This window comes from Mizuhopecten yessoensis, unplaced genomic scaffold, assembly GCF_002113885.1.
Source record: "Mizuhopecten yessoensis strain PY_sf001 unplaced genomic scaffold, ASM211388v2 scaffold9033, whole genome shotgun sequence".
In the NCBI taxonomy this organism is placed as follows: Eukaryota; Metazoa; Mollusca; class Bivalvia; order Pectinida; family Pectinidae; genus Mizuhopecten; species Mizuhopecten yessoensis.
Genome location: NW_018407845.1, coordinates 70,268 through 98,176, shown reverse-complemented (window position 1 = coordinate 98,176; position 27,909 = coordinate 70,268). Strand labels below are relative to the sequence as shown.

General features: G+C 37.5%; 1 protein-coding gene and 1 long non-coding RNA gene across 2 annotated transcripts in view; one reads left to right on the top strand and one right to left on the bottom strand.

Moving 5' to 3' along the window:
* Nucleotides 1-13,319: 13,319 nt before the first annotated feature.
* The window catches only part of LOC110457173 (perlucin-like), a 26,271-nt gene continuing 11,681 nt past the window's right edge, over nucleotides 13,320-27,909 (bottom strand). Inside the window, exons 3-5 of the mRNA XM_021508321.1 lie at nucleotides 19,235-19,328; nucleotides 14,871-15,096; nucleotides 13,320-13,424 (exon numbers count right to left, since the gene is read on the bottom strand). Coding sequence (XP_021363996.1) covers nucleotides 13,391-13,424; nucleotides 14,871-15,096; nucleotides 19,235-19,328 — 354 coding nt within the window. The 3' untranslated portion in view covers nucleotides 13,320-13,390. The remainder of the gene's footprint in view (nucleotides 13,425-14,870; nucleotides 15,097-19,234; nucleotides 19,329-27,909) is intronic.
* LOC110457174 lies at nucleotides 20,499-25,861 on the top strand. Its single transcript, XR_002463671.1, has 3 exons — nucleotides 20,499-20,587; nucleotides 22,043-22,086; nucleotides 25,800-25,861. It is a non-coding gene; the product is annotated as an uncharacterized LOC110457174 (long non-coding RNA).

Below are 27,909 nucleotides of genomic sequence, written 5' to 3'. Positions count from 1 at the left end.
TTTTCTGAATGCTGGACCTACTAGGTTTGATAATGGCTTAATTGACTAACTACATGTAGTGGAGCCAACATTGTTACTCTTGTTAAGTTTCGGAATCTCATACAAACAGGGACTGCCCGTATCCTTAACGTCTACTGGTATTCGGCAAGATTTTGATACAGGAGCTATTATTTCGTCTTTCATAGAATAGAAATTGTCATTGGAAACACATAAACGACAGTTCTGGATTAATAAGTATTTTCAAACGAAGGACGTGTAGATATGCTGTTCGTGTTATTTAAATCAATTATTTAGAATGATTGTGTAGGCAGTGGCTTTTTAATTTTTCTGGTTCTTCAAGATATCAATGTTATCAGCTAAAAATCATCTTCTTATCAGCGACGTACATGTTCACTATCTCAAACACCAGTGGGTAGATTTTTCGGTTTTACGAAAATAAAAACCAGCAATGGTCACAGGATTGGGGAACAAAACTTAACATTGTAGATTGCTCAATTTGTCTGTAACTATAAACACATTTTTGTTTATCTTCTATAAGTGTTTTGCCGTGAGTGTTCTGATGCAGTAATGTTTAGGGATGAGAAACTGCCTATGACAATAAACGTTAATCGCGTGTAAAGTCTTGGTGAGTAACTTTAAAACACCAGTGAAAAAGGAAATGTCACAAACAGTAAGGAGTCCTAATTCACACAGCCATTGAATTGTAATTACATCATCAACTCTGTAGTAGTGTACAGTTACTGGGTGGATCAAATAACTTCCGTCTGTTGTCTATCTAATCATGCCCTCGGTGATTACTCACGGTCCGTACAAACCTCCACAACCCATATCTGGTGGCCAGAAATAGGTACAAGATAACCCTAAAATAAAATGATACACTTCTTGAGATCGTAAATCCATTAATCATCTGGGAATATTGCTATTTTTCAGTTCTGTAGTCAACAGAAAAGAAATAATTACCAAACGCACGAGAAAAAAAACACAAATATATTTTTTGAGTCGCAGCAAAAATCCAAATGAAACAAATTTTTACTTAAATCTACATTAATATCCTATCTTCATAGTTTCTTAGCTTCCATTTTTGCTATCCTAGCCTCTAACCCCAATTTTTACTTACGACATGACAATCAGGACCGGATTATTTCATATAATCAACTGTATGACAGGCATGACGATGTCAATTGTCCGATCGTGAATCCATGCTTCCGTACCTGGTGAGTTTACATGTCGCAATTACATCGATTGTAAGGGCTTGCTCCAAATGTTACGGTGATTATTTCGACTGCTGACGGACTAGCTTACAACACAAGGTTTAAAGAAGCGTAGGTTGATGGAGACAAGTTTAATTGTCGCCAGCATGATCCCATCGGGAAGCATATAAAATGACATCGCGCTATCACATCACCGATAAGTTAATTTGGTTAGTTTCTCAAATAACAGTATCTGAAACAATACAAATAGTATAAACAGTTCATTGTACTTCTCAGGATAAACGTGCATTGGGTAATTGTGGCTTTAAGACAATAAACAAGAATAGCAAGAACATTTTACACCTTATAATTTTAAACGTTCGTGTAAATTTCGTTATCCGATTCACGTACTGACTGGTGCCTTTCGGTAATACTGATGCTACTTTTGTACTGCAGTGTAGCGATGAGGATTATCATTTCCTTTTTTACATCTCAGTGTGACTGCCAAGAAATAAAAGGATATTTGATCTGGTTTCGTTTTATGTGCATACAGTGTAGTACCGACTGTTTAAAGTTAATCTCAGTGTAGGACTAATGGCAGGGCATCAAACGTTTTAATCAATGATTATCATATAATAAAAAACAACTTAATACTCTTGACGCAGTCGTCCAGAACGAACTGTCTATACAATCCAGTTTTGAACTACAACTTCCCTCCCTACTTCTACACTCGAAGGTGGTATCTATAAGATATTGCTATTTCCTGACTCGAATTGTCACTCTGTATAGTACATGTACATTGTATCACTGATTTGAATATGACTTATCAGGGGGTTGTTGCATTTTCTGTTCGGAAGTTTTTATTTTGCAAAATGAAGTTAGTGTGCCCTCGCCATCCGATATCAAATGATTTTTTCCAAGCTCTTCAATTTTTACTGATGAAAAGTTGAAATCATGTTGTTTTAACAGATGTTGATGACCTATGACATCACACAAAGTGTTGAATTTTGTCAAAGAATTTGGTGACATCACACTATGTGTTGCGGATTGTGACAAATATTTGGTATTTATTTTGACGTCACATCAATTGTTGTTCATTGTAACAAATATTAATTATAAACTGTAACGTCACACCAAGTGTTGTTCATTGAAACAAATATTTGGTATATTGTGACGTCACACCAAGTGTTGTTAATTGTAACAAATATTTGATATTATGCGTTACGTCACTCAATGTGCTGTTAATTTCTATTCTGCTTATAGTATTATGCCATAACACGTGTTGTTCATTGTAACAAATATCAAGTATATTTTATGACGTCACACGCCCCACATTATAACAAACACTTCGAATCTTGCGATGGAATTAGTTCTTAGTTAATTGTTTAGTGAATATAATTTGATGTGTTGCTTTGGTTCGTTAAAATGGTTCTGTTGATCAAATGCACCTCAGACACATAATATATAAGATATAAAACATGTTATTAAAAGAATACAGAACGAAATTAATTATGAATTAGAGGTGAGGATAAGATCAGCAAAAAGATACAGGATTGTATGATAACCTGGGTGATTGATCGGTCACATGCTAAAATAATATAGCACATGTATAAACTCGGTATATTAACTGAATGTTCTTCATGCACTTTGAGCATCTTTATGTGTGCAGTTCAAGCTACTTCCAAAGGCAAAACTGAAAATGATCCAAGTCTCTGATATCGCCGAGATTATGTCTGTCTAATCCAATGACCCCGCCCAAATTGGGCATATTACCAATCACAGATTAATCCGCTTAGTGGAGAATGAAGTGAATCTTTAATATATTTGTACCGGGCTATGATTCACACACATGTAGTCCACCTTATATATCATGGGAAGTGTTATACAGCCATATAAACGTTATTATTATCAAGGCAAGTAACCTTTATATTTGGCAAGCAACATTCCTTTACTTTACTCTAATCTCATTCTAATTCAGTCCAAGCAGAGGCTATGCTCAATTCTCCTGTCGTGCAAGAATAATAAAATAATAGTATAACTTGTATTTTGAAATTTTAAAGCATCAAATTATTATTTGTTTTTATTTTTGTATACGTGTGACAAGAACCTGTGTTACGTTCTGGACACGGTGATGGTTTAAGATTGATATATGTTTTTTAAAGTAGAGCATATGTCGGCTTTATCTGATCGCTCCCGGCGGGAATCTCTTTATAACTGAAAGATGAAAACATTTCGGATCCGAAGTGATCCAAAAATTATCATGCACGATATCAGATTGACTCGTCTAAATCAGTCACAACTTTCTGTCTCCGTACATGAAGGTATGTCTAGCTGATGTATTGACGATAGGGTCATGTTTTATTATAAACACAAAGTCTGTAACTATAACGGATTATCTGCTACATTGTTCAGATTGACGTTTCAACGAATTTTATTTACACTGTATATATTTCTAATGAAAAAACAACAACAGTATATTGGGTTCATCAATGTAGTCAAACAACAGACGATGCCGTGATACAACATCTAGTGGATGTGTATGACATAGTGCTTACAAGTTAGTCAAATTGTGTACAGTGTATTGCATCTCTGATTACCGTATGGTGTTTGTGATTACGGTATTACATATCCACTTATGTACCGTATTGTAGCATTGAAGTCTTACTACTTTGTAGTACAGGCCAACACATTTTGTTGTTATTATCAATTATATTATGTTGATGTGTGACCAATTTAAAAAGAACCCCCTGAGAGAAGGAAACGATACACACAGCATCGAATACTGGAATACACCTTACCGACTGAGACACCACCAATCGAAAACCAGCAAGCTACACCCTAACAACTCATTTTGTTTGCTCCTTTTTTGGAAAGACACAAAACCTTGACAATGATAAAAAATGTTTGTTATTAAATGGTATTAAGTTATTTTTTTACAAGGCAGTGCATTAGCATGACAACTCCAACCTACAAACTGCGTAACAGATCGGTAGTTGAAGAATATTATCAATTATGATAAAGTCAGTTGAAATAAGGCGCGATTTTAAGGAAATAAATACAACGTTTGCTATAAACAAGACATACTGTAAGCCACGTTCAAACGGAAGCTTTTCACTCATTTTATTTAGGTGTCATATCATTAAAATTTATCTATCTAAAGGTTTCCTACCGGAGATGCTAAAACATGCGCTAAATAAACTGTTGTCAAAATGACCTAATTTTAATAAGGTCTACCTATGTTTTATTGTTTATGTTTATTTCAACAATAGGAATTTCCAGAGTGTTCATTATTAAACATATATTCATTGTTTATTCGGTTTCTAGCAGCTTTATTGGCGGTAGACATTATATATAAACGGTGTCATATATGGCATAGACACGCTAACTCTCTTAGAGTACCTGGTTTCTGCTCCAGTTGTCTGTGAGTGGGATTCTTTAGTATTTTCATTTAAATTTTCTTGCCCAATGGCATATTTGTTAATTATACTGTCAATAGCTTTAATATAAACAAACAAATGTACGATAACGTTAATGTTTATCATTTCCTCCCGGATCCTCTAAACCCCGCCGGACCCAATTCTAGGTACGTAGTGTTATCCCTTGAAGCCAGACATGATTCACTTTGATGTAGTATACCTTTTACATAGTATTGATTATTTAAGACAGTTAAATGTGTGTTTCATGTGTTACACTAGCAGGCCTTCAATCATACCATTTCTGTTTATTTAAAATTGGCAACATTCCTCTGAGTTGGTTGAGAAAATACTTTCAATATCAACTCAGATTAACTGTATAACTGAAAGAAAAACGTATCCAAACAATTTTGAAACACGTTTGCGATGCGTAGCAGCATGACTAACCCTACGCTTTCGTTACAGTTATATATACTCCCATTATGATGATTTACGGCAAACGTTTCTGAAAATAGAATGCTTATTTCTGGTTCCGTTATCGGTAAATCTCTTTGAAATATACACGGATTTGTAACAACAAAGACAAATTTATAGAGGCTTGAAGGTGTATCAAATGGTTACGTTCATACGAATACACAAAATGTGATATTTTATATATCATATGGAGTAGCACTCACAATGAATACCTCAATGTACACTTCGTTATGTTTAAACCTGAACGACAGTAATTAATCAACAAAAAGTCTGTTTAAAAAATAAAAAGTAGATTTTACTTTGCCAATATAGAACCGATACTTTCAATGTTGATTTAAGGTAAGTGAAATGAAAGACAACGAGAATCACACAGTTTGCCCAGGAATGCTCTGGCAGGTATAAGTCTATATAAGACACGACAAAACTAGGCAAATGTAATAAATACACTTGTCCCTCAGAGCTCAATGCACAGGTCACGTGTTAAACGCAGCTACTAGGTCACAGATTCAGATCTGCAAGGGCGTTTCAGGATAAACTTAAAAAAGATAACATTTTGACTTCGCCATTCGACCTATTATTCCATCTTCTTTGAATTTCTTTTATCTTTTCCATTCTAACGTATAGGATGTCAAATGTATACAGAATATTTAAATCAAAAGGAGGAATATCTGGTGGCGTTTTAATCTGAAATCATCTTTAATTGCTTTCGTCTTTGTGACCTCATAGGTCAAGTGTTAAGTGGTTGTAATTACAATTACCAAAAAACCTAGCTCGTAAAGACAGTCCCAACTTCAAAGGGCATTAATAAGTAAATTTTCCTAGTGCAGCCAAATCGATCCCACCCAATATTAACTGCTGTTCAAGAGACACCCTGGCACAAATGTGTTGTTATCATCACCTCGATCCAAGCGATAAGTTACCATAGGGTTATAACGTATTCATGCCTGAATGTCTTGTACAGTGATACTCAGTAAGCTGATATGTCTTTTCAAAACTATCAATTTGTCTTTGATTCGTATTGTCCTTTTTCTCTGTAACATGACGTCGAAATAGGCAGGATATGAGTGTTATCGTAATACTTTAGACACCGATTCGTCAACAAAAGCAGTTGATAATTTATTTACCCGAACGCCTTTAGTTAAAAGGCGATAATTCGATACAAAAATAATGAACATGATTGTGTAATTAATTACCGTGATCAATCATTAGCTTTAACATACAGCGGTTCTATCTGTGTAGTACTTTGACCTACTATGTGGTTCTACATAAAGGACACACTCTAATCGGTGTAGCTTTTTAACTTGTTAGAACATTCCGATCCCATAGACTCCTGTTTGAGTCCAAATTAGTGTTAATACGCCCGGTGTGTAATGTTTCTAATGGTACGTGGCCTTTTCCGTAACCTATACTCGTCGATTTATATGTAGGCTAACAGTTTACTACACAACAGGTCTCAACCGTCCTTATCACGCAAGATTTGCTAATACCATGACAAGCTTTGCGAAAAGCTAACCAGTTTTTATCACGACAGGCTTTTACTTTAGATGATCCGTCTTAAACTACTAAACACTTACGTATACCAAGTCTATGACTAACAGGCAAACCTTTGCGAATAGCTTTTCCGTTATCAACATGACAAACTTTGCGAAAGAATTATTCGTTTGAAATACTAAAAACTCTCCGAATAGCTAATCCTTGCTTAAACTGCAGGATTTCCTAATAGCTATTCTATCATAAATATGACAAATTTGTTCCAATATCTTATATGTCTCTAGCATGACAAGCATAGATACTGCTGAACATTTTTTTTTGCATAATACTGTTTCCAATAGAGGACATCATTATAATAGTTTTACATCAATGATCAGATTTTAATATCAATTGCAAATAAAAGGCATTTACAAACCTTATTTAATTTTTCTCCATATCGTTGAATCATGTGCTACAGAATTACTATGTAAAGTTCACCACTTCAGGCGTCAATATGTGTAATGCTACCCAGGTTCTGACGTCGAGGTAGATGGTCCTATACAGTATTTTGAATGCTATTCACTGTCGATATGTGTAAAGTACAAGAGCAAATACTAATAGTTTTTTTTTTAAACTTTACTTTTAGATGTAGTTTACTGTCAGTAGATATAATGCACACACAAGTTCTGACGTTGAGGAAATAAGTCGTATTCTTTATCATTATTTTTCGATGGTATTTTTGACTGTCAAGAGTTGCAGGTGAAAAGTCGAACTGAACGCTGATACTGTAATTTTGTAGTTTACTGTCATTATGTACACGAGCTCCACCATCAAAGTAACTGGTTGCGCTTGGTGATTATACTCTGGTGTTGGATAGGGTTTTATCAGCAGTATGTGTAAAGAACATGACTTCCATCATCCAGGTAAATGGTCCTATTTGTTACTCATAGTGTAGTTAAGCATGCCAAGTGTACGATCGTGTCCTCACTAATAGGGGGAAGTCATTTAAATTGTACTAATCAATTTGTATTTGAATATATTAAAAATATAAATACATTTAACATACTCTTTCTTCCATTTAAGTTTTGTGTTTGAATATATGTCAGCAGTCAGTTGCCTCCTTTTTGGTAGAGGTATTAGCTGATGCATGTGACATCTTTAGCGAAATCCGAAACTCCAGTAGTGTCATTGAACACTGAACACGTCCCATATAACTAGTTACACAGAGTCTTGAACATATTCGCAAATATTCCAAGGTGATAAAAGAACAGTTCACGCCTCAGCAGTTCCCCTAGTCTGGTTAGTGATAAGATGAATTGCCGTTAATCTACTGTGTGATAGTCAGGAACGATACTCAGCATTATCTACGAGCTGATTGGGTTTGCGTAACTATTTTATCCATGAAGGTACAAGAGGTTATCTGAAGGCGATACCAATGAACATCCAGCATTCCTTTTAGTGGCTGGGATACACTCTAAATGATTTCCAGGGTGGAGATCATCTATAAACGAAGCTAGGTTAATCAGACGTTAGTTAAAATATACTACAACATTGCAATCAACAGATGAAACACTTCAATTGAGCATGAAATCCAATCAATAGTTCAGTCTGGCCAGGTTCGTAAAGCCAGTGGACGCGAGTAACCGATAAACCGCATCACAAAGCTATCAAAGGGTTGCGGTTACACGGATATGTTGTAACATTTCCGGGATTCCTGTAATCTTACCTCTTGGACACGGTGTTCATTTTAAACTGGCAATTACCGAACAAGCCATCTCGTGCACGTCCACATGATTGTTAATACTGAAGAATCAAACTCAAGGAGCTACGTATACAGAGGTTCCACAACGAGTAGGTGGTTGTTGTTCATGCTTACCTAACACAAGTTGGCTATTTTCACATTTTAAAAAGAAAAAAACACAATTCTAGCGAGAAGTTCCTATTAAAAAATGAAAAAAACCCGAACAGAGTTAGATAAACATTATAAACAACGGTTATGGGTAGTAAACTGCTTTCAGTAACAGATTTTGTGGCTTTGTTGAGGGGTCGATATCTTTGTTTTACAAACGACAATTCAAGCTGCATGGGTTTTGTTTGCTAATTAGTATGCAAATCCACAGTAATACTTGCAGCACAATGTAAGTTTTTTACTATACACTTACTTAAATACCGCGTTTTTCGTGTTTTTCGTTCTGAGTGTTATCATAGCATATCACTTGTACGATGTACGCACCAATTATGATTTGTTATCGTTCATGAACATACGTAGTGGAGTAACACAAAAGTTGTTGAGCGCTAATCTTCAAACCAACCTCTCAACTAGTCAAAGTGACAGAAGATACTTTTTAATTCAACAATTCAGGAACATTCAAAACCAGAAAAAGAATTCGGAGATCATAGCAAATCATTGAACTAATGCATAGCCGTGTAATGTCGTGGTTAGTACATGTATGTTGCAAAGTTCCTATATGCCATGCTAATTTTAATAATTGTATTATGTATGTGAACTTATGGGCCGTAAGGCCTTAAGTAATAAAACTAGAAAATGTCTGTAAGACATAAATGCCCCAGCTCATGGATTGGACGGAACGCGACGCGGCGCGGAGGGATGGACATGGCAACTCTATATGCCCCCCATTTTATGGCGGGGGCATAACAATTTCAATTTGATAAATAGACCAGAACATATTAGCGAGTAATATTTGCAGAACACCGCCAAGTATCAACGACATTAAATTCCTGTAAGTATTGATATGAATAGTATAACAGCATACCAGCCTTAGGACCGTATGTCTGTATACCCTACCATTTGTTCCTATGATTGGTGTGGTTATGCTACACACAATTACACACAATGTAACACTGAGGCGAATTTTGTTTTGTATAAGTTGGTTTCCTTGTTGTGGTGTTTCTGAGGTCAGCATCGTCTCGTGTAATAAAGTTATAAAAACAAGAAGTACAAGTCCAATGTCGGAAATAGAACCTGTAACATAACGGTTGATTTACTAATAAGGATTATATTTATATATACTGTATATGACTTTCTGGTATGTCACGTAATTGTTATTTTTGTACCATATCTTCTGATTAAACACAATAACCATGTAATGAAGATACACTAATTGCGAGAGTTGGCAACAGATTGATGTACATATCTCAGCAAAATTACTGATGACATCAGTAAATCCGAATTGCTGCGGAGGTTGGCGGTCAATTCCTGTATAGATTCAGATTCATTTTATTCTCAAAACATAAGGTTTATCATATCCAAAGGTAAACCTAACACATCGACAACGAGATAGCCAGGGATGATATTTTGTACTGATTATTGTATTTACGTCCCTGTTGTAGGTAACTTTGAACCTAACTCGCTAGAAAATTTGATGTATTTATGACTTCCCTTAAATCTTAGGCAAATATAATTTCACCGTTATCTACAGAAACAGCCACTTAAAAAAGTTGATGAAGAAGGAATCGCATAATATCGGCATTCATGACCTTTATTGGATTAAGAGAAAGATGTTTTCTCAACGCTCCTCCATTAATCTATCATTATGTATCTTGAATGTCAAACTATATCTGACCTGATGAAAGGGTTAATGGCTACAGGAGTTACAGGCACCTTCTCTGCCACCCCCTCCACCAATCACGGTCCTAGCTGGGTAAAGATAGTGTGTTCACAGTTGTAGTAAGACCATAGCCATCCTTATCCTACTGACCAAGATAACACACACTTTGGGTGAGTGTTTTCTGCAGGCGTTCGTTTTATCAACTTGTTCAGATAGCAAGATTGTTACGATAATTCATCGGGAAAAAGAAACCACACACGTTTTTTTCGAGTGATTTTTTTTGTTTCGGCCATGTTTCTATCAATAATTGTTTTTCTGATAATTTGAAGATACTGATCGAGTCACACCCGACAGTTATCACTACACACCTATTTGTTTTTGCCTTTTTTCCAATTAGGCCAAATTAACACAGTATCTTAAATGTATGTACACCTAACCTTGTTAATTACTTGTAATCAGTTAAGCTCAAATAGTGGCAGATTCAGCTCTTTTTGTGATGCATCCTCGACGTAACAACGGAATAAACACTGGTTCATCTCCATCACACCCTCCGATCACTCTGATAAAATATAACAAGTTGCAATGCACATATTGTAAATTTATACTTAGTAACGATAGATCGAAATGTTTTTCAAAAATATGTCAACACATCCATACAAGAACATCTCAACTCAAAAGAAATTCTAAAATTATATTTCATAGAGACATAAAACAGAGGGATATACATATTGCACTCTAACACAACGATGGAGGAGATACCAAACATGAGGAAATACATAATGATCTTCCACACTGAGTGTGAGGAGACACCAAACAGTAGGAAATACATAATGATCTTCCACAGCGAGTGTGAGGAGACACCAAACAGTAGGAAATACATAATGATCTTCCACAGCGAGTGTGAGGAGACACCAAACAGTAGGATATACATAATGATCTTCCACACTGAGCGTGAGGAGATACCAAACAGTAGGAAATACATTATGATCTTCCACACTGCGTGTGAGGAGACACCAAACAGTAGGAAATACATAATGATCTTTCACACTGAGCGTTAGGAGACACCAAACAGTAGGAAATACATAATGCTATTCCACACTGAGTGTGAGGAGATACCAAACATTAGGAAATACATAATGATCTTCCACACTGAGCGTGAGGAGACACCAAACAGTAGGAAATACATAGTGATCTTCCACACTGAGAGTTAGGAGACACCAAACAGTAGGAAATAAATTATGATCTTCCACACTGAGTGTGAGGAGATACCAAACAGTGGGAAATACATTATGATCTTCCACACTGAGTGAGAGGAGACACCAAACAGAAGGAAATACATAATGATCTTTCACACTGAGCGTTAGGGGACACCAAACAGTAGGAAATACATAATGCTCTTCCACACTGAGCGTGAGGAGACACCAAACAGTAGGAAATACATATGATCTTCCACACTGAGTGTGAGGAGACACCAACCAGTAGGAAATACATAATGATCTTCCACACTGCGTGTGAGGAGACACCAAACAGAAGGAAATACATTATGATCTTCCACACTGAGTGTGAGGAGGCACCAAACAGTAGGAAATACATAATGATCTTTCATACTGAGCGTTAGGAGACACCAAACAGTAGGAAAGACATAATGATCTTCCACACTGAGCGTTAGGAGATACCAAACAGTAGGAAATACATTATGATCTTCCACGCTGAGTGTGAGGAGACACCAAACAGTAGGAACTACATAATGATCTTTCACACTGAGCGTTAGGAGACACCCAACAGTAGGAAATACATAATGATCTTCCACACTGAGAGTTAGGAGACACCAAACAGTAGGAAATAAATTATGATCTTCCACACTGAGTGTGAGGAGATACCAAACAGTAGGAAATACATAATGATCTTCCACACTGAGCGTGAGGAGATACCAGACAGTAGGAAATACATTATGATCTTCCACACTGCGTGTGAGGAGACACCAAACAGTAGGAAATATATAATGATCTTTCACACTGAGCGTTAGGAGACACCAAACAGTAAGAAATACATAATGATCTTCCACACTGAGCGTGAGGAGATACCAAACAGTAGGAAATACATTATGGTCTTCCACACTGCGTGTGAGGAGACACCAAACAGTAGGAAATATATAATGATCTTTCACACTGAGCGTTAGGAGACACCAAACAGTAGGAAAGACATAATGATCTTCCACACTGAGCGTTAGGAGACACCATACAGTAGGAAATACATAATGATCTTCCACACTGAGAGTTAGGAGACACCAAACAGTAGGAAATAAATTATGATCTTCCACACTGAGTGTGAGGAGATACTAAACATTAGGAAATACATAATGATCTTCCACACTGAGAGTTAGGAGACACCAAACAGTAGGAAATACATAATGATCTTCCACACTGAGCGTGAGGAGACACCAAACAGTAGGAAATTCATAATGATCCTCCACACTGAGCGTTAGGAGACACCAAACAGCAGGAAATACATAATGATCTTCCACACTGAGTGTAAGGAGACACCGAACAGAGTGAAGGTATGTTGTTCTCCCACACAATACTGGAGGAGACATCAAATAGAAGGAAATAAATAATCAAATCCCACACAATTGTGTCACCAAACAGTAGGAAATACATAATGCTTTTCCACACTGAGTGTGAGGAGATACCAAACAGTGGGAAATACATTATGATCTTCCACACTGAGTGTGAGGAGGCACCAAACAGTAGGAAATACATAATGATCTTCCACACTGAGTGTGAGGAGATACCAAACATTAGGAAATACATAATGATCTTCCACACTGAGTGTAAGGAGACACCGAACAGAATGAAGGTATGTTGTTCTCCCACACAATACTGGAGGAGACACCAAATAGAAGGAAATAAATAATCAAATCCCACACAATTGTGTAGGAGACACCAAAGAGAAGGGGAGACATATTGAGCCTAACTATAAATCAAAGGAGTAATCGAGTATCAGAGTTATACACGGTTCCTCCTTATACATGCTGGACATGTCATGGTGTCCTCTGTCAAATACAAGAACGTTTGTTGGTCACCTACGATTTGATACAAAGTTGACAGGTCTTAAGCATTGGTTAAAACATAATATATCATTGTTTAAAATCGGATCATAACATCGAGTCAACAAATAAATGAATAAACTGAACAATACAAGTTTGATATACAGATGTATATTTGTTTAATATGAATCAGGCTAACTATACATTGTGAAGTCCAAACCTTTTTTCTCAACCAATAATCCCACCGGTTGATATCTTCATTCTGAAAACAGAATACACTGTATGTATTACACTCATGTGATGCAGTTAAGATTCTGATTTGGTTATATAGGAATAGGATCGAGCTGTTCATAGAATAGGTCGCCCAGATACATAAACAAAAAATATACCAGTCTTTATGCGGTTTTTAATTTCTATTTTATGAATGTTTTGATAAAATTATTTCGCTGTAAAGTACTATAACCAACTGTGTCCAACTTCTTCCCTTTATCGAGTCGTTTTGTATATAAAATTAGCATTCAATGAAAACATGAACCTGCACAAGCACTGCTTGTTGATAAAAAAACAATAGCTTAACATACAATGGTGCATTAATACAAACCGTTTGCACAGCCACTTCTAAACATCGAAAACATATCTAATGAGTATTTTAATGAATAAATGACTAAAAATTATCAGATAGTGTAAAAACTTAAATGAGGCGAAGTGCCATAAATCATGTCAGTTCTTTTCAAATGGTATAACGTTTTTGGTTCCCTCGTCTGTTAAATGTTCAAGTAAACCTTAAGCACTATTAAAAATCAACTGATGTTCCAGTAACTTAATATTTTTTCTTTAAAACGGGTCACATTTTAGGTACCATCACTTGAGATTGTTTTACCGGTATCCCTATATAGGGCTCCGTCCTCCTTTTATTTACAAAACCGTCGCTGGCCAGTCAATGAATACTGTGAGTGAAACTTCCGTTAGATGTTTAGGGTATTTTCCTTACTGTCTAACAACAGTGTCGCACATCCCGGATCTTTCCCATACCTTCTGCCAATTCCACGCCCCGGGTTCAGGGAAACACTAGACAAACCGACCCACCTCTAGCGGTGATGACCTTTTCGCGACACCCTAATTTATATATACACTAACAAACCACAAGCAGTCGTTTGGATTTCATTTCATGTAGAATTCATAAAAGAGAAAATGCTGCTATATAAGGCAACGCTGATTTGTACATCGTCACTGCTCTGCTATGTATTCCGTTTAGTAATGTTATGATAATTATCTTATGAAACACTATACAAAATCAACGTAATTCACATACAGAAACGTTAACGCGGGGATAGACACTGCACTTTAATAAACAAATAGCCTTGTATGCTTGTTTAACTGGTAGGTCAGTCCAATTTAGAATCAGAAAGGAAAAAATAAACTTCTAGAAACATTTGAAATGACTAAACACCGTTTCATGTCAATGTAAGGACAGAAACAGGATACAAGTGTACTAACCTTTGAAACAGACATTTCCACCCTCACGACAGAAACCTTATACAAGTGTACTAACCTTTGATATAGACATTTCCACCCTCACAACAGAAACCTAAAACAAGACTACGATATCCGTCAGGGGAGAGCACTCGACTTATTCTTAAATGCTTGTCTGATCACGCGGTACACTAATACATCAAAGACACTGTCAAAACAATCTAGCAATACTTACGGGACTTCACAGACGAAATTGTAGAGGTTTTCACAATTGTTGTCATTCCATTGGAAGTTGCCAGAGAAATCGAACTCCAAACAGTGTTCGCCACCAGCAGCATTGTTGGGTTCCCCAGGTGCGAAGTTTTTATACGTAAGATACGTGTCCGAGTTTGACCACATCCATTCACCTTCTGTCAGGAGGTCCGACGCTCCGAGCCAGAAAATACCAGGCTTGTACGAACCTTTTAGTTATGATGAAAAAAAGGTAATACTTTACGATTGTCTGATAAATATCGTATGTAAATCACGCGTTTGGTGAAAGGATTTAGGTTGTTGGTATTCAGTATAAGCTAGATACTTTTTTTCATTTTTGAGTATTTGATTACTGCAATAAACTTAATCGATATTGCAACGATGCACTGCCATATATGTTGCAGAATAATGAATAATGGGCGATACCATTATACGTTTGTTTGCGATACATGTGGCAATTGCACCAGTATGTCTATAATATCTATGCTGTATTTTGCTTACATTTTTCTTAATAAATATATATTAAACGAAAAAAAAAAAAAAAATGATGCTTTTCCCTTAACTCAAAATTGCCCTTTGTTATCGGAGAAACAAAACGCTGTTTTCCCAACAAAATCGAATGATAAAACAAAGTTACATTACATAAATAATTTGTTTTAATTTCAGGAAAATAATACTGGAAATGAACACAATGATCGTAGTTAAAATACCGGCAATATTTCAAATAAGGTTTTCAATAAAATAAGAAATATTTCCGACGGCGTAGTCACACAATCGTAGCAGTAGTGCTCCGGCAATATATTGATACACTGTAAATAGTAGTTGCAGTAATACTCTAATAAATGAACCTCTTCATAGAAAGAATAAAGAAGGATATTGCCACAAAAATGAAAATGAAACTTTATTGAGCACTACTCTACTCAATGGTAGCGACATTTAAAATAACTGCACATTTTAATAGAGACATTCAGTGACACTATACATACTGATAGAGACATTCAGTATACACGTAGATCTGACAGAAGTCTCCAGTATACACGTAGATCTGACAGAAGTCTGCAGTATACATGTAGATCTGACATAAATCTCCAGTATACACGTAGATCTGACATAAATCTCCAGTATACACGTAGATCTGACAGAAGTCTCCAGTATACACGTAGATCTGACAGAAGTCTCCAGTATACTGTATGTTCACAGGCTGGTTAAGATATTTAGTGTTGTGCAAAATGGCTTAGGGGTTTAATTCTACTGTATATTCTGGTCGTACATTGTATAAGTGTATAGTAAAGCTATAATACAGCGTAACTTTTACCTGTACATCAATAAATGACGTTAACTAGCATGTATAATGATAGACGTTATTGAACAGACATGATGAAGTGCCTCTGTATAAGTATGATGTATCATTACCTTACAGTATATGAGGATTGATCAGGTGACCAGGATCAGTCCGACTCGTACCAAAATGTCTCATCACCTTACAGTGGCAGTGTTAGGTATATGAGGATTGATCAGGTGACCCGAATCAGTCCGACTCGTACCAAAATGTCTCATTACCTAACAGTGACAGCGTTAGGTATATGAGGATTGATCAGGTGACCTGAATCAGTCCGACTCGTACCAAAATGTCTCATTACCTTACAGTGGCAGTGTTAGGTATATGAGGATTGATCAGGTGACCCGGATCAGTCCGACTCGTACCAAAATGTCTCAATACCTTACAGTGGCAGTGTTAGGTATATGAGGATTGATCAAGTGACCCGGATCAGTCCGATTCATACCAAAATGTCGCTTAATTCTACAAATCTGAAATGGCTACCTTATCGCTTCAGACTCTGGGCTCCATTCTTTTTAAAATACTGGATCTGAGCTGAGTCTCAAGGACAAGTCAGAGTATCTATTGACCCAGACGTCGGGAATTAAAATCGTCCTTAATAAGCCAAAATTGAATAATGGTTTAATATAGAGGGACTGTGGCCTTAACTTACATAAAACTGAGATTAAATATTATCAGACATGGTATTTAATTTGTACTGTTCATGGAAAAATGGAAATAAATAAATAAAATTTGTCATTGAGAAACATCTATGTGCAAATCCTAAAATTGACTAGTTATGCAAGTGTCAAATGTTAAACGATTTTGGCTCATTTTCAAAAGACCCGCGGCTTCTGTAACGAGTCCATTTACGCTATCTCTTCAGACTGATCGAAAACGATACGGAGATACAGCATTATGTGCGGTACACTAACACAAGCAATAGAAGCAGGCAAACTTAATTGATAACTTATGTCTTTTTTGCATGTCAATCTTTCTAGAACCTGCCTCAGTTTACGCAGTCGGTGATATCAATCAGCTATTTATATAAAGTGTTTCTTCATACGACGCTTTAGCTGAAATATAATTTTTCACACCTGGTCGTTAAAGGCAAAAATATATGCCTCTGCCTTTGTTTTTATGGAATTATGGAATAGTTGGTAAAATATATGTGCATGACAGTAGGATACTGTGTTTGTTCAATAAAGAGAAGTAAATGAGACTACGACCTATTAACCTTTACACTGATACATAATACAGGAATGTAGAACAGAGCCGATTACATTACAAGTGATCTCACAGATACGACCCGTGAACATTTCGTTATTTAGATCATCTTGCAATTACATGAATAACTTCCGGTTGTAATAAAAGGTAGCAGTGACAGTGTAGTATCATCAGACGGCGGGTGGACGACAGGAATGTCACCCCATAATCAGAATATTAATTACTGCTTATGTCGTAAAGGAAAGATCAATGTTCACCAAACCCTGTGAATCAGCTGTTGTATACAAATGTGCCGTAACAGAATTTATATTGATAAATATTGTAACCGTAAGTGTATAACTCGTTAAGGAATATTTGTACCAAGGAAAGGAAGTAACACAAGCTTTAAACAAAGTCGCATTGAACATACTTGTCGTATACTAATGAAGAAATACCCCAAAACATCACATGTCGTATACTATTAAAGAAATACCCATGAACATCACATATCGTATACTATTGAAGAAATACCCATGAAACATCACATATCGTATACTATTGAGGAAATACCCATGAACATCACATATCGTATACTATTGAGGAAATACCCATGAACATCACATATCGTATACTATTGAGGAAATACCCATGAACATTACATATCGTATACTATTGAGGAAATACCCATGAACATCACATGTCGTATACTATTGAGGAAATACCCATGAACATCACATATCGTATACTATTGAGGAAATACCCATGAACATCACATATCGTATACTATTGAGAAAATACCAATGAAACATCACATATCGTATACTATTGAAGAAATACCCATGAACATCACATGTTGTATACTATTGAAGAAATACCCATGAACATCACATGTCGTTTACTATTGAAGAAATACCTATGAACATCACATATCGTATACTATTGAAGAAATACCCATGAACATTACATATCGTATACTATTGAAGAAATACCCATGAACATCACATGTTGTATACTATTGAAGAAATACCCATGAACATCACATATCGTATACTATTGAAGAAATACCCATGAACATCACATATTGTATACTATTGAAGAAATACCCATGAACATCACATGTCGTTTACTATTGAAGAAATACCTATGAACATCACATATCGTATACTATTGAAGAAATACCCATGAACATTACATATCGTATACTATTGAAGAAATACCCATGAACATCACATGTTGTATACTATTGAAGAAATACCCATGAACATCACATATCGTATACTATTGAAGAAATACCCATGAACATCACATGTCGTATACTATTGAAGAAATACCCATGAACATCACATGTCGTATACTATTGAAGAAATACCCATGAACATCACATGTCGTATACTATTGAAGAAATACCCATGAACATCACATATCGTATACTATTGAAGAAACACCCATGAACATCACATATCGTATACTATTGAAGAAATACCCATGACCATCACATGTTGTATAATATTGAAGAAATACACATGAACATCACATGTCGTTTCCTATTGAAGAAATACACATGAACATCACATGTCGTATACTATTGAGGAAATACCCATGAACATCACATGTCGTTTCCTATTGAAGAGATATCCTTGAACGTGGCATGTCTTATACGTTGAAAACAATACCAATGCATATTGCATGTCGTGTAGTAATACTGTATGTATTTATGAAAGTACCCATTAACAAAATATGTCGTACTTTATACAGAAAACACCTGTATCAGTTATATGTTATATTTTGTTAATTTCCTCAATGTGATGTCGGTGCCGACCTACTTTTTGTTTTCCTTGAGATGTAACCTGCTATGAAGTGTTGCTCATGCTCGTCTCCGATTTCAGCCAGATAACCACCGTAAACGTCGCAGATCATCTACGGAAAATAATAAAAGGACATTCATGTTATTAGTTTATAACAACTAGTGCGTTTCTCTCATATTGATCAATAACAAGCAGTATCCTCTGTAACAAATATATTACCGCAAATCATTGGGTCACACATCCAATCCAGTTTTTACCATCGTGCTACTCATATATAATATAAAGTTGTGTACGCGTCCTCTGCGTAACCTGTAAATAAGTGAATGACTATGAAGACGCGTCAACAGAAGCAATTAAATATGCTTACAAAGACGTCGACCACCATGAACCATGTTAACGTATTAAAGGGGAGATGAAATATCGATCTAGAGATGCAACATTCAAACAATGTACGATTAAAATGTTACTAGCGCTGATCACCTATATCTAACCTTTTAACAGGAGTACCAGGGGTGCTGTTAATGAGTATATACATAGAAATACTGATAGCTAAGTATAAGTTGTTATGGACGAGAGTATGCTATTATAAGTAGAAAATACTGTAACGGAGGTGAACCTAGGATCTCAACCCTTGCACATTCTGTATTATTCAGGGAATTAGTATTTCATCTGTTCCAATCGGAATCAATCCAAAACATGAGGTTAGCTTTGGTCATCACGTCAAGATCATTGTCAACTTTAATCGGAGGAAAGCCAAATGTAAGCTTACAAAAGAAACAAAACGGGATAATTAAAGAGCAGAGGCGGTGAATAGTCACGTTTAATAGTGTACCTTCAAAACTGCGTAACTTTAAAATTTTCAAAATAGTGCCAATAGTAGTGCAAATATACTGTATAATATTTCTGTGTACTTCTATATCGTAGGTTATACACGTGCTTCTTACGTGACTAACTAGGAATGATGTAAAAAGGATATGTATTAAAATTCTTCAAAACTTTTAATATATTTTACGCAGTACCGGTTTACTTCACACATAAGTAACATTTACCGTATTTAACTCTGTTGGGCGTATTTTTGTTTGTTTGTTTGTTTGTTTGATTTTGTTTAACGTCCTATTAACAGCTAAGGTCATTTAAGGACGGCCTCCCCTGTGTGCAAGATGCATGCGTGTAGTGTATGCGTGTGTATTTTGGGCGTATCTAAATGTAAGTTAAGTCACCTTCACAGTGTGCATAATGTTACACTACTGAATGAAATTCCATTGTGACATTTATGTTTGAGAAAAAAACCACGTTATGAAATTTATTGCAATTTTCATAACACAGGAGCATGTGCCAGGCTGTGAATTAACAATGGCGTGGATTATACAGGTAAGACTATAAATGACTTTAAGTAGGTCACGCCAACCTTCACGTACCCAAACGATTTAAACACAATTCAGGTAAAACACATTTGAGATCTCTTTAATTCATTTGCCCTAGTATATTACTTCACACAGACTTTTTTGTATGTTTAAGTTCAGGGGATCATCAATATTTTGTATCAAACTTTATTTTTCACCTTCCTATATTACATTAGATTGGTTTGAGTCAGCAACATGACGTCTGCCAACAAGTCTCCTTTGTTAGAAACGGTGGCTGTGTAAGGCTCGTCATGGAATGATTGATGGCCGTCACATTGCAACATATGTCAGAGTGAGATAGGTAAAATATACGTTGTCTTCACTAAAATGATACTTTCTATGTAATTATTAAAGGTTGCCAATTGTAAAAATGAGAAATTACATCACTTCCTATTAAGCTAAACACGAAGTTCCGAAAGACAGCAGGCAACAACCACCAAAACAATAGCTCCATGAATAAGGATTTGTATTGCCTGATTTTTTTTTCAATTTCCAGTGCAATGTAACTGTATTACTTTATTGATATAATACTGACGGACGCTGATATTTGTACACCGCAAACAGTAACGATTATAAAACAATTTTAACCAAAAAGGTGAAGAATCAAGCCAACAAACATATAAACAAAAACAGGAGTTGGAAAATGTTCATTTTTTTTTTCATTTTTATAACTCGGGCCATGCTCTTATTCTTTTGAATCAAAATAACTTTGATCTTGAGGGTTCAGATGACAAGACGTGTTACAGATCAAACAGACTCCAACACAACGTTATATCTCTATGTTAATTCAGTGTTCTGTTGTGCTTTGAGATATAGTATTGTGTGATTATTTGGTATTTGTTCAGAGCTTACAAAACAGTAATATATTATCGTTAGGTTATTTGTTTCCGTTTTTAGACAAGAATGTAGATGTTATATTATACTATTTTGTTCCTGTTCAGCGACAGGAAGATGGATACTGCATATTTGTAATATACATTGCACTTTGAAATATGTTTATGGTTTCTATAAAGTGGCACTGGCATGGACAGGATTCCTACACAGCAGTCTCACCCTGGGCGTAACACAGTAACAAGATGTGGTATTCACAAACATCCTGTTGCTCTACAAAAATAGATACATGTTCATGTTCTGAAAGGCTGATTACACATGCTCGCAATATTTGCGGGATTTCAGTTTTACTACGTCTGTGATGTGTGTACAATTTTCTGACGTCTGTATCATCAGCATAAATACAGTGTTCGACAAAACATAGGGCAATTACAAAAGCTGTACCCTTTTTATTTCAAATAGTTGTAATATTTTATATCAAACAGCAGTATCATTATATATCAAACAGTTGTACCATTTCAAATCAAATATTTGTAATATTATATAGCAAATAAATGTGCCTTTTTATGTCAAACAATTGTATCGTTTTTAGATCATTTCAAGCACCAGACTTGCATCCTGCAGCGTTTCGGACAGGTATGTTTCGATTTCTTCTTAAAACAGTCATGTTAGAGGGGCCAATGTAGCCGAGTGGTTAAGGCATCTGACCGTCTACTATCATTATTCCTCCACAAATGGGTCGCGGTGGTCGAGTGGTTAATGTGTCTGACTGTCTATGCTCACTAGCCCTCCACTCGTGGTTCGTGGTGGCCGAGTGGTTAGGGTGTCTGACTGTCTACGATCACTAGCCCTCCACTACTGTGTCGTTGTGGCTGACTGGTTAAGGTGTCTGACTGTCTATGATCACTAGCCCTCCACTACGAGGTCATGGTGGCTGAGTGGTTAAGGTGTCTGACTGTCTATGATCACTAGCCCTCCACCACTGGGTCGTTGTGGCTGACTGGTTAAGGTGTCTGACTGTCTATGATCACTAGCCCTCCACTACGAGGTCATGGTGGCTGAGTGGTTAAGGTGTCTGACTGTCTATGATCACTAGCCCTCCACCACTGGGTCGTTGTGGCTGACTGGTTAAGGTGTCTGACTGTCTATGATCACTAGCCCTCCACTACGAGGTCATGGTGGCTGAGTGGTTAAGGTGTCTGACTGTCTATGATCACTAGCCCTCCACCACTGGGTCGTTGTGGCTGACTGGTTAAGGTGTCTGACTGTCTATGATCACTAGCCCTCCACTACGAGGTCATGGTGGCTGAGTGGTTAAGGTGTCTGACTGTCTATGATCACTAGCCCTCCACCACTGGGTCGTTGTGGCTGACTGGTTAAGGTGTCTGACTGTCTATGATCACTAGCCCTCCACTACGAGGTCATGGTGGCTGAGTGGTTAAGGTGTCTGACTGTCTATGATCACTAGCCCTCCACCACTGGGTCGTTGTGGCTGACTGGTTAAGGTGTCTGACTGTCTATGATCACTAGCCCTCCACTACGAGGTCATGGTGGCTGAGTGGTTAAGGTGTCTGACTGTCTATGATCACTAGCCCTCCACCACTGGGTCGTTGTGGCTGACTGGTTAAGGTGTCTGACTGTCTATGATCACTAGCCCTCCACTACGAGGTCATGGTGGCTGAGTGGTTAAGGTGTCTGACTGTCTATGATCACTAGCCCTCCACCACTGGGTCGTTGTGGCTGACTGGTTAAGGTGTCTGACTGTCTATGATCACTAGCCCTCCACTACGAGGTCATGGTGGCTGAGTGGTTAAGGTGTCTGACTGTCTATGATCACTAGCCCTCCACCACTGGGTCGTTGTGGCTGACTGGTTAAGGTGTCTGACTGTCTATGATCACTAGCCCTCCACTACGAGGTCATGGTGGCTGAGTGGTTAAGGTGTCTGACTGTCTATGATCACTAGCCCTCCACCACTGGGTCGTTGTGGCTGACTGGTTAAGGTGTCTGACTGTCTATGATCACTAGCCCTCCACTACGAGGTCATGGTGGCTGAGTGGTTAAGGTGTCTGACTGTCTATGATCACTAGCCCTCCACCACTGGGTCGTTGTGGCTGACTGGTTAAGGTGTCTGACTGTCTATGATCACTAGCCCTCCACTACGAGGTCATGGTGGCTGAGTGGTTAAGGTGTCTGACTGTCTATGATCACTAGCCCTCCACCACTGGGTCGTTGTGGCTGACTGGTTAAGGTGTCTGACTGTCTATGATCACTAGCCCTCCACTACTGGGTCATGGTGGCTGAGTGGTTAAGGTGTCTGACTGTCTATGATCACTAGCCCTCCACCACTGGGTCGTTGTGGCTGACTGGTTAAGGTGTCTGACTGTCTATGATCACTAGCCCTCCACTACGAGGTCATGGTGGCTGAGTGGTTAAGGTGTCTGACTGTCTATGATCACTAGCCCTCCACTACTGTGTCATGGTGGCTGAGTGGTTAAGGTGTCTGACTGTCTATGATCACTAGCCCTCCACTACTGTGTCAGGGTGGCTGAGTGGTTAAGGTGTCTGACTGTCTATGATCACTAGCCCTCCACTACTGTGTCAGGGTGGCTGAGTGGTTAAGGTGTCTGACTGTCTATGATCACTAGCCCTCCACTACTGTGTCAGGGTGGCTGAGTGGTTAAGGTGTCTGACTGTCTATGATCACTAGCCCTCCACTACTGTGTCATGGTGGCTGAGTGGTTAAGGTGTCTGACTGTCTATGATCACTAGCCCTCCACTACTGTGTAAGGGTGGCTGAGTGGTGAAGGCGTCTGACTGTCTATGATCACTAGCCTTCCACTACTGTGTCAGGGTGGCTGAGTGGTTAAGGTGTGTGACTGTCTATGATATTTAGTCTCCACTACTGTGTCAGGGTGGCTGACTGGTTAAGGCGTCTGACTGTCTATGATCACTAGCCCTTCACTACTGTGTCGTGGTGGCTGAGTGGTTAAGGCGTCTGACTGTCTGTGATCACTAGCCCTCCACTACTGTGTCTAGGTGGCTGAGTGGTTAAGGTGTCTGACTGTCTATGATTACTAGCCCTCCACTACTGTGACAGGGTGGGTGAGTGGTTAAGGTGTCTGACCGTCTATGATCACTAGCCCTCCACTACTGTGTCATGGTGGCTGAGTGGTTAAGGCGTCTGACTGTCTATAGCTAGCCCTCCACTACTGGGATTCGATTTGAGACCTACGTTGGCAGTCGCAGGTTCTGGCCGCAGGGTGGCCATTTTGTTTCCAGGTACTCCAAATGAAGAATTAATAAGTTTTCTGATTTTGGTTGATATCAGAGTCAATCTGAGTGCTAACAAGATCGTTACAAACGTCCATGAAGCGTGCCTGCCAAATGAAAGCTGCTCAATGCTTATTTTTACCATCTTAAATGGAGGTTGACTAGTATCCAACTTTACTATGATGACGTCAACTATTGAGCGATGACATTCATATGGATGTAATCCGTACTTAATAGGGTTATATCGGCAGTTTCATATAATGATAAATCTGCCATGTTGCAACCCAGTTATGTAAGGTATTTGGGTTTGAAAGTTGGGACCTGTTAACATACAGAACCTACAAGAATGTACCTTGGTAGCCTCTCTTAGATACTCAGCGACACAAACCACTTTTCAACATTCTAGAAGAGAAGCAAACAGATAATCAAGAACGCATGGCATATGTGTTAATTAAAACTAAGCACCATTAGTTAATCACCAAACAATTTTGACGTAATACATTTTTATCCACCGACTAAGCACCATTAGCTAATCACGAAACATCTCTGACGTAATACATGTTTATCCACCGACTCAGTAATGTGTAGGAGGAATTCGACACGCTAGTGGTGACATTTTGTCGCATAGGCTGCTCGGCGGAATGAAATAAACGTTTGTGTACTAACCTTGATTTCAACACTTCAATAACATTTAATCTACTAGGGAATCACTTCGGAAGAATACCAATACCCTCAAGTTTAGGCTAGTCACTTAAATCTATATCAAATGATGTTTGTGCGTGCAGACACATTAACTAATTTTGTAAAACTGAACTATATTAACAAAGAATACCTATATGATGATGAGAATGACTCTGTGCTTTGTTAGAAGAATAGTTTATTCAGATAGGAAATAACAAGACGACCTCTCGTGAAAATGGCAATTGTTTTTGTTTTACTATAGTATATTTTTATTTGTTTCAAAAATGGTATGCATATAGCAATATAAGACATTGTATACCAATATCGCTACACAAATTTAAATAATTATGCAAAAAAGGTGTAAACTCCCTATTTCTTATCAATGTTTATGTTTTAGTTACACCGTTGCGGCAATACAGAAGGACGAAACATGCCACATCATCATCCAACAAGGTTAAATATATATTGAATTGTCAACACAACTAAGGCAAAAACTAATTATCAACACACGAGGACAAATTATACAAACCCACAAGGACACAATATACCACAGCGTCAACACAAAAGGACATATTATACCACAGCGTCAACACACAAGGACATATTATACCACAGCGTCAACACACAGGGACACAATATACTACTACAATAGCGCCAAAACACACGGACATAATATACCACAGCGCCAACATAAAAGTACAAAATATATCACAGCGTCAACACACAAGGAAAAAACTATAACTCAGCGTCAACACAAAAGGACACAATATAACACAGCGTCAACACACAGAGACACAATATAACACAGCGTCAACACACAAGGACACAATATAGCAGAGCATCAACAAACAATGACACAATATCACACAGCGACAACATACAAGGACAAAATATACCACAGCGTCAACACAAAGACACACAGAAATAAAATATACCACAGGGTTAAAAAACAAGGACACAATATACCACAGCGACAACACACAAGGACACAATATAGCACAGCGTCAACACACGAGTACACAATATAGCACAGCGTCAACACACAAGTACACAATATAAAACAGCGTCAACACACGAGGACAAAATATACCACAGCGACAAAATACAAGGACACAATATAACACAGCGTCAGCATACAAGGACACAATATACCACAGCGACAACACACAAGGACACAATATACCACAGCGACAACACACAATGACATAATATAACACAGCGACGACATACAAGGACACAATATAGCAAAGCGACAACATACAAGGACACAACACAACACAGCGACAACATACAATGACACAATATAACACAGCGTCAACACAAAAGAACACAATATAACACAGCGTCAACACACAGAGACACAATATAACACAGCGTCAACACACAAGGACACAATATAAAACAGCGTCAACAGACGAGGACAAAATATACCACAGCGACAAAATACAAGGACAAAATATACCACAGCGACAAAATACAAGGACAAAATATACCACAGCGACAACATACAATGACACTATATAACACAGCGACAACACACAAGGACACATTATAAAACAGCGACAACATACAAGGGCACAACATAACACAGCGACAACATACAAGGGCACAACATAACACAGCGTCAACACACAATGACACTATATAACCCAGCGACGACATACAATGACACAATATAACACAGCGACAACACACAATGACACTATATAATCCAGCGACGACATACAAGGACACAATAGACCACAACGTCAACTCCAAGGACACAATATACCACAGCCTCAACATACAAAGACATAATAAATCACAGCGGTAACATACAAAGACACAATATAATACAGCGACAACAAACAAGGAAAAAATATAACACAGCGACAACATACAATGACACAATATAACACCGCGACAATTTATAATGACACAATATACCACAGCGTCAATACACAAGGACACAATATATCATCGCGTCAAAACACTAGGACACAATATAACACAGCGAAAACACAAAAGGACACAATATAACACAGCGACACCATACAAGGACACAATATAACACAGCGTCAACACACAATGACACTATATAACACAGCGACAGCACACAAGTACACAATATAACACAGCGTCAACACTCGGACACAATATAACACAGCGTCAACATACAATGACACAATATAACACAGCGACAACACAAAATGACACAATATAACACAGCGACAACATACAAGGACACAATATACCACAGCGTCAACACACAAGGACACAATATAACACAGCGACAACATAAAATGACACAATACAACACAGCGTCAACACACAAGGACACAACATAACACAGCGTCAGCACACAATGACACAATATACCAGAGCGTCAACACACAAGGACACAATATAACACAGCGTTAACATACAAGGACATTATATAACACAGCGACAATATACAAGGACACAATATAACACAGCGACAATATACAAGGACACAATATAACACAGCGACACCATACAAGGGCACA